General features: G+C 36.8%; 1 protein-coding gene across 1 annotated transcript; it reads right to left on the bottom strand.

Annotated features, from left to right (window-relative positions):
* LOC104747021 (B3 domain-containing transcription factor ABI3-like) lies at positions 4,677 to 8,342 on the bottom strand. Its single transcript, XM_010468585.2, has 6 exons — positions 6,173 to 8,342; positions 5,934 to 6,026; positions 5,636 to 5,736; positions 5,457 to 5,503; positions 5,264 to 5,340; positions 4,677 to 5,185 (listed from the first exon to the last, which is right to left on the bottom strand). The coding sequence occupies exons 1-6, from the start codon at positions 7,865 to 7,867 to the stop codon at positions 5,018 to 5,020; spliced, it is 2,181 nt and encodes a 726-aa protein (XP_010466887.1). The 5' UTR covers positions 7,868 to 8,342; the 3' UTR covers positions 4,677 to 5,017.

Genomic DNA, 8,366 nt, shown 5'->3' with positions numbered 1-8,366 from the left:
TTCTCATTTTTTTTCTATTCCTTCTTCTTCTCTTTCACCATCACCAGCTGGCTCACCTTGTCCTTCTTTTTCTCCTTCTTTTCCTCCTCCTCCTTTACTCTCAGATTCTCCTTCTTTTTCTATTCCCATCTGAATTTCAACTTCTCCTTCTTTTTCTGTTCCCGTTCCTGTACCACCAGCACTAGTTCCTTCTGTCCTCCCAGCCTCATCATCTCTCCATGCAGAAAATGCATTCCCAAAATTCTCTCTATACTGGAAATTCATTCCCAAGCTTTCAATATTTTTGAGCCTCCTATCAAATTCATCTATCTTCTTATCTATCTTCTGATTAACTTCTATGAATCCATTTTCCATGGCTTTCATCAACCTCTCCTCAAGCTCCTTCAAACTAGTCAGATTTCTTTTTTGTTGGTGCTCCTCCATATGTTCAACTACTGACACGTTTTCTTGTTGCTGCTCCCATGAGTTAACTTTCAATGAGTAATACTTCTGTAACCAATGTAAATTTATGCTAAATATAATTTTGTGAATTAATTTCGAAACGGTTCTAATGTTTTTTCTTTTATAATTTGTGTTGTATTTGCATTCATGAATTCCTCTCGCATACCTAAACTAGGTTGAGTCTCTAGCAAGAGATTGTTATATTAATTTAGCCTTTTCGGTTAAAAATCATTAGAATTTGGTTAATTTTTATTTCAATTTTTTCGAGAGACTTTACAATGTGAAAAAATTTGTATCGAGAGTTTTTTTTTTTTTTTGGTTAAAAATCATTGGGGCTTTGGAATTGTTTTGTTTGTAGTCATTAACTATATAATTAATTTTAAATGATTAGCTTATCCTTTTCTAAATTATGAACAATTTTAAAACTCTTTAATAGTTTAAATATTATTATATTATTGATGTTTGTTTTTTTGAATTTTAAAATATATTACAGTTTATACTATTTGTATTCTACAATTAAGTCATGTTATTTTGTGATCTAACCAAAATGCAATACATTAGCTGCTGAATATATGATTGCAAAATAGAATATTGATATTTTGAGTTCCTTGTAGATCTTGAAAACAAGTTGAACATTATCCTTATTCATCTTGGGTGGCTTGCTTTTGTGCTGGCTTGCTTTTGTGTTATTTTTAAGTCTTATATTACTGTTTCCACATCAAGTTTTTGTGCTAGTACCTTCTTCTTTTCTATTACATTAGGTAGTTATTTTAGTGACTGAAAACCTAAACTAAAAATAAATTGATTTAGCTACCTGATCAAAGGTCAATTAATAACCCAAAGCACACTCAACCACGATCAAGTGGTGTCGTCGTAGCACTTTAGGGTTGAATCCACAGAGACCAAGCGATGCACTATGAAACTATATAGATCAAGTATAGCTAAAGCAATAAGAAAGATTGTTTTTCATGTAACCGATCAAAGACAGAAATTAAATAAAAGTTTGTAAAATCAAGAGAAAGTATTGGGCATAGGGAATCAGTTAGGAGCAATGATCACTTAATCAGATGATAAATTGGGAAAGCATTAAACACCGTTCTAGAACTCAAATCTCAAATGTAAAACTAACCTACTGTCGCAGCATTAGCTATCTATGCAAGGAATTGATAAAACTCTAAACCGTCGTTTGAATCTAAACAATCCTAGCATGCAATAAGTTCAAGTTTGATTATGTTCACAAGGTGCCTCAACTTCAACTGTCGTTGGCTAAGGATCACCTTGTTCACCTATGTTCTTTCAAGCAATTCAACAACACTTTTGATGCCTAGATGAATTTAACCTAAGACCATAAACTAGGTAGCTAATCTAGTTTAAGCAATAAGAACAACAATAGATGAAGAACACAATAGATCAATCCCAAATCTAACAACCTAAGTTAGAGAATCATAAAACTCCTTTTGAAATCCGAAATCCAACAGGGACTACTCAGACATCGACCAACAGCAATCACAAATCAAATATGAAGAAAACATGTTTGAATTGCAAAGAGAAATAAAAGGGTTCAGATTCTTCTCCAAAGGTTAGAAAGGATAAGAGATCTTCTCCCAAAGCTTACAAGTGCTCAAAGGCTGCGTAGAATAAAACTTGTCCTTCTAGAAGTCGAGCCTCGTGCTTAAATATCAAAATAAAACCCTTAAAGTAGGTTTAAAACGAAAAAGGAAAACTTGCTTCGGGTATGGGACTGGTCGATCCCGAATGCGGATCAGCCGATCCTGGATGCTTTTCTCTGTTTGCTCCATCTGTTTGCTAGTCCGATCAGTCTTCACCAAATTGGCTCTAGATGCATGTTTTCATCCCCAAAACACTCAGTTTCCTTCCAAAGTAACCTAGAACCTGTACAAACTCTCAAAAGACCAAAAAGACTCTAAAAGCATACTTGGACTTAATAAAAGACTCAAAACAAGTATTAAAACTATAGTTAAAACCCTATAAAATGCAGACACATCACTACCCTCTCTTGTCAAATACTTCTCATGTTCCATTGATCTTGGTGGGGTTCGATCTTGTAATTACTACTAAGACACAATAGTTGTGCATTTGCGGGTTGCTATATAGGTTTTAAACTTAATTGTGGCAATTGCAGAATAAATTATGAACATATTGATTTTCTTTGCTTATATTAAGTCAAAGAGGCTTTGTTCATACGTATACGAGTCTTGACCTTCTAACCAAAAAAACGTCTATGTCTTTACAGTTTAAAGACTCTATATGCACATAAAATAATACTTTTAGAGTTTTGTCTTAGTAAGAAACTTTTTATGCCTTAGCTAACTTCTATTGTCGAAATATTTTCGTGTTATGCTGGTCCTTGTAGGGTTTGATCTAGTAATTACTACTAGGACACAATAATTGCACACTTGCAATTAGTAAACTGGTGTTAAACCTAATCGTGGAAATTGTAAAACAAAACATATTAACCTTCTTTACTTATATAACATCATATATGCTTTTAGTTCATAAATGTGAGTCTGACATATGACAAAAAAAACCATCATGAACATATTACATTCTTGCTTATATGAATTCGTAGATGCTTTTAGTTTATAAGCGTGAGTCTGACATCTTACATAAAAACTGTTCGTGAACATATTGACTTTATATAAAACCATATATGTTTCTAGTTCATAAACGTGAGTCTGACATCTTACATAAAAACTGTTCATGAACATATTGACCTTATTTGCTTATATGAAGCCATATATGTTTTTAGTTCATAAATGTGAGTCTGATATCTGACAGAAAAAACCGTCCATGAACATATTGACTTTTTTTACTTATACGAAGTCATATATGCTTTTAGTTCATAAACGTGAGTCTGACATCTGACAAAAAAACCGTCCATGAACATATGGAACTTCTTTGCTTATACAAACCTATAGATGCTTTTAGTTCATAAATGTGAGTTTGACATCTGCTAAAAAAACCGTCCATGAACATATTGACCTTCGTTGCTTATACGAAGCCATAGATGATTTTAGTTAATAAATGTGATTCTTAACATATGACAAAAAGGCATCCGTGAACATATTGAGCTTCTTTGCTTATATGAAACCATGTATACTTTTAGTTCATAAATGTGAATCTGACATCTGACAAGAAAAACCGTCCATGCAAACTCTTCAAAATGAAACGACACTTTAAAGTTTTGTCTCACTCGTATTAGGAATCCACACTAAGCATTAAGTTTACTATACTCCAAAGTTTGGTATTAGAGCTGGTCTTCCACTAGACAAATGATTTATCGACAATTTTTATTTTGTTTCATTGTTTTCAATCTATTTTTCTATAACTGTCACAGATCTGTTGACATATTGAGATAAAATTAATTACAAAGCTTTCTCAATAACAATTGAGAATTTTAGGGTCTGAATGGTAACTGCGATCAGGGTTGTCAATTCGTCTGCGGTTTGGATCACTTTATTTTTAAGACGGACAACAAACCGCTGCTGACCAACTCTATTTATATGCAAAAGTGATCCGCAGTTGGTCCTCTACGGTTTTCTCTGTTTTCTTTGGACTGCACTACTGCAGACTACGTTTGATGATTAAAGAGCGCTCTAATCCGCAGACGGATTTGTCGGCTCCAACCGCTGTAACCATTCACACCCTTAATGTTTTTGTGCGAGATGCACTATCATCATCCATGACGATATAAAAAACCATTAATTGGAATTATCGAACGGAAAATATATAAATAATTGAAAGAAAAAAATTGATGATACAAATATGATTGATACCATGTCAAAATTGAGTGAATTAGATATGTCATATTGGTTAACAAAGAAAGTATACTATAAGTTTTAGGTGAAAACAAGATGTTGGAAAAAAGAGAAAAAAAAAAGCAGAAAACACTTAACTATATACAGAAGATATATATCATATCATGCAAATTAGGAAGATGAAAAAAAGTTCTCATTTGGCGCGTTTAAATTGTTGTAAAATGGTATGAAACCATTTATATGATTGGTCTCAAATACAAGTGTACGCAACGCCACATTTTGTGGCTAAACCAGTCAACCTAAATTTTCTTAAAAACGAACTTTCTCAAACTAAATTTAGATGTAAAATGGGCAACCCCAGCTATCCTCTTCCTATTCTATAAGAACGTAATCTTTACAAATAACTCCGTACATTTATTATATTATCATTTTCCGCAAAACATTCACAATATAAACGATACGTAATAAAGCTCAACTCAAGAAATGAGCCACATACGTATAAAAAGTTACAACAACAAACACCATTTCCAGAATTAATCATTCTTTACAATATCCTGACGGTAAAAAGGAAGAGAAGAGTTACGACTCGACAAGAAAAAGCAAAAAAATGGAGTAAAAACCCGAACCCCGACCCCGACAACACAGCTTTAATCATAACCCTCCATTTGTCTTTAAGATCCCATGCATGCACGAGAAGTGGCACACTCAGGTACGCTGCCATTTTTTCCTTTTGCCTCTTTATTACTTGCTACATAATAATATTTATATTGTTTCATGTTCTTTCTTTTTTGCTTTCTTCATTTAACAGTTTGAGAAGCTGGTGAAGCGACCACCACACTGGCCGACGGAGAGTTATTGTTTATGTTCCTCTGCGACTTGTTTTGCCTCTTCGTGGCAGCTACTGACGACGGCGGAGCCTCCTGCTTCTGTCCCGTCGGCTGTCTTACTTTAACCCCTCGTATCAACTGTCACAATATTAAGTAATGATGAGAATTGAATACTAATGAAAAATTGTAGGAAACAAAATGTGATGTTTCTCTTACATATTTGCCACATTTAACGTCGGAGTATATGACTATGAAATCACCTTCTTGGAGCCCATTGGTTTTCACAAAATCGCCTGTAAAAGTAAATTTCCAAGGAAAATTAGTTAGGCGGCCACAACATTGATAGATTACAAAAGAACAACAAACTACAGAACAAAAGTTTATTAATGGTACATTTTCAAAAACGTACCGGTGTTCTCGAGAAGATACATCCTGCTTTTGTTGTTCGGCCAAAATCTACAACCCATTAAAAGAAGAAAATTAAATAACCAAAGAGATAGACTGGTCAAAGTTCCAACTCTTGACAAATACAGGAAAGACAATGAAAAAAAAAAATCAAATGTTCACTAAAGTAGCATCGTAACTTACCTATAGCGCATGTTCCACACACGAGAGGTTCCAATGTCTTCCATGGCTAGAGAGATACCGTCTCTTGCCTCTAGCTCCGGCAAGTGCGTCTCAGCTTCTTTCTGTATATTTTCATTTTCATAAAATTCAGTAAAATAAAAATTAACACCAAAATATATTTTTCAAAAAAAAAAAAAATAAACCAAAGCAGTGAAAATAACAAAAATCGGTTTTACATAAACACAGAAACTTAAAAAGAAAACAAAAAAAAAAGGAAAAAAGGAAAGCAAATGCTACAAGAAATTAGAAGTAAATTTACTTTTGGTAAGACGATCCTTCCAAGGTTACCCACGTCGCTTTGCTTCAAGACTTTCTGCAAGAGAAACCGCAAATTCTTTTCTGGTTTCCATCCCTTCCAATAGAAATAAAAATCATTTTAATTTCCATTGCAAATATCATTAATCAAACAGCTTCATCATCAAACCAATACGACTTGGTGCAATTACACTTTCCTTATAACATTAAACAATGAGAAAGATGAACATTGTGCATGTCTACCTGCCGACGATCTGGTACTGGTACTGGTACCACCTGCTGACGTGGCATAGCAGACGCCGAGCCAGCTCGGTCCATGGTTGGCAACTGAGTCTCCAACGGTGGTGGTAACTGAGGTGGCACAGACGGGACGTTTGGCCAATACATCCATGTCCCTCCGGTGGCGTTTGTGGCCACGGGGTTAAGTTGTGGAGCCACCGCGGCACAGGTTTCTCCGACTTGGTTCTGGTTCTGCTGATTAGTGCTGTTGTTGTTGTTGTTGTGTCTATGGTGATGAGATAAGAACCTTCTCTGTCTCGCCATCCGTTTCTTTCTTGCCTCTTTAGTTGCTGAGGAACACAAACGGAGCAATCTCTGATCTCTCATTTGTCCTGGAGGAATATAAGGGTATTGATACGGGTTCATGTTGTATCCGGTGAAACCTGTTGGCTCTCCAAACTGATTATACTGCGGGTTTGGCGGCATGGGGAATTGTTGATGTGGCATGGGACCAGACTGTGGTGGTGGCGGTGGCCATGACGGTGGAGATTCGAGTATAGGAAGATACTCCGGTGGCGGAGGAGGATAATTCGGAGCAGGCATATATCCGAAACCCGGATCAGAGACAAAAGTTTGTTGTGGTTGTGGTGTAGGAACCCATGTTGAAGGTGAGAAACAGGTTTGATCTGACGGTGGGATTAAGTTGGTGTTATTAGGGTTAGGGTTTTGAAATGGATCTTGTTGGAATGATTGTTGATAAGAGAGGTTATTGTTGGTGATGGTGGTGGTGCGTCTTCGTTGCAAATGATTAGTTTGGACCCATTCAAGAATCAGCTTCAAAAGCTGCTTCATCGCTTCTTTCCCACCACCTAGCCTTCTCGCCGCTGATTCAATCGTAGCTTTCTTTATCTTCACTTTCCTCAAATCTTCTGCCGACACAGTCTCCTTGTTGTTCTTTAGCCATTCCAAGAACACAGTAGCGAGATCATCGTCTTGTTCCAAGGAAGAATTCATTATTTGCATGTCTCCTCCACTGTTATTCTCCAACATCGGAACAACGACCTGATCTTGTTGTCTCTCAAGGGTTTGGTCCATCAAGTTAGGGTTCTGCGTGTCATCATCTTGGCTAAATATGGCAGAAGTATCAAAGAACTCGTTGCTATCGAGTAGATCCATGTACCCGAAAGTCTCCATCATATCAATGCAATCACCACCGCCTTCACCGCAACCAAAACCTTGACTAGTGTCTAAGGGAATCTCCATGGAAGCTGTGGATTGCAATGCGCCAGAAGTATCATCGCACTTTCCTGATCCGTATTGGTTTTGGTTGGGGGCCGGATCTTCTCCGTCTGATCTCAAGATAGCCCAAGAAGCAGCTGAGGAAGTGGAGGAAGAAGCAGCTGAAGAAGAAGAGGCTGAGGAGACGATTGCGTTGACAGGAGCTGGAGATGTTGAAGACGATGATGATGACGACATGCATGGGAAATCAGGAAGCGTCGGGAGATCTCCGTAGAAGAGTGAAGGGTCATGATGAACAATCAAGTCATCATCTCCATGAGCATGATGATGATTATGGTCACCTCCATGGTCATCTAGCCAGATCTCTCTACCAACATCGTCCATTCCATCCATTAAAATAGCTTCATCAGCATCTCCGGCGAGTATTCCACAATCCTCAGCCAGATCTCCGCCGTTCGCCGCCACATGCAAGCCTTTCATTGGTGTGATGGATCCGTGAATAGTCTTTTCTCGCGATAGTGGAAATGAAAACGATAAAACTAGATTGGAGAGAGAGTGAAAAGTTAGGGTTTTTAGTATTTGTACGGACAGATAGGGTTTGTATGTGGGTAAGGAGGCAAGAAGGAAAAAAGAAAAAATTAACCCAACTTGGCTATCATCGAATCTTCAAACAACATAAACTATCTGGCCATCCATCTCCATACACATATAGCCTTATACTACAATCTTTTGAGATTCAGAAAGAGCTTGACAAGGTTAAAATTATACGGAAAAGAAGAAAGAGGATCCACAACATATGTAAAGATCCGACCAAAGCTAGCTATTTCCTCCAACTTCAGATGAACAAAGACCAATATTGTAATATGGTCTAAATTCTGCCTTTGGATCTGAAGTATACGAAGATGTGATATGTTTGCAAAGATTGGTCTTGGTTCACTACACGAAAACACGGCGTTTGGGACTACTTTTTGTGACTGAA

Source organism: Camelina sativa, chromosome 15 (genome assembly GCF_000633955.1).
Source record: "Camelina sativa cultivar DH55 chromosome 15, Cs, whole genome shotgun sequence".
In the NCBI taxonomy this organism is placed as follows: domain Eukaryota; kingdom Viridiplantae; phylum Streptophyta; class Magnoliopsida; order Brassicales; family Brassicaceae; genus Camelina; species Camelina sativa.
Note: the sequence above shows the minus strand (reverse complement) of the source record. Positions and strands in the feature narration are given on the sequence as shown.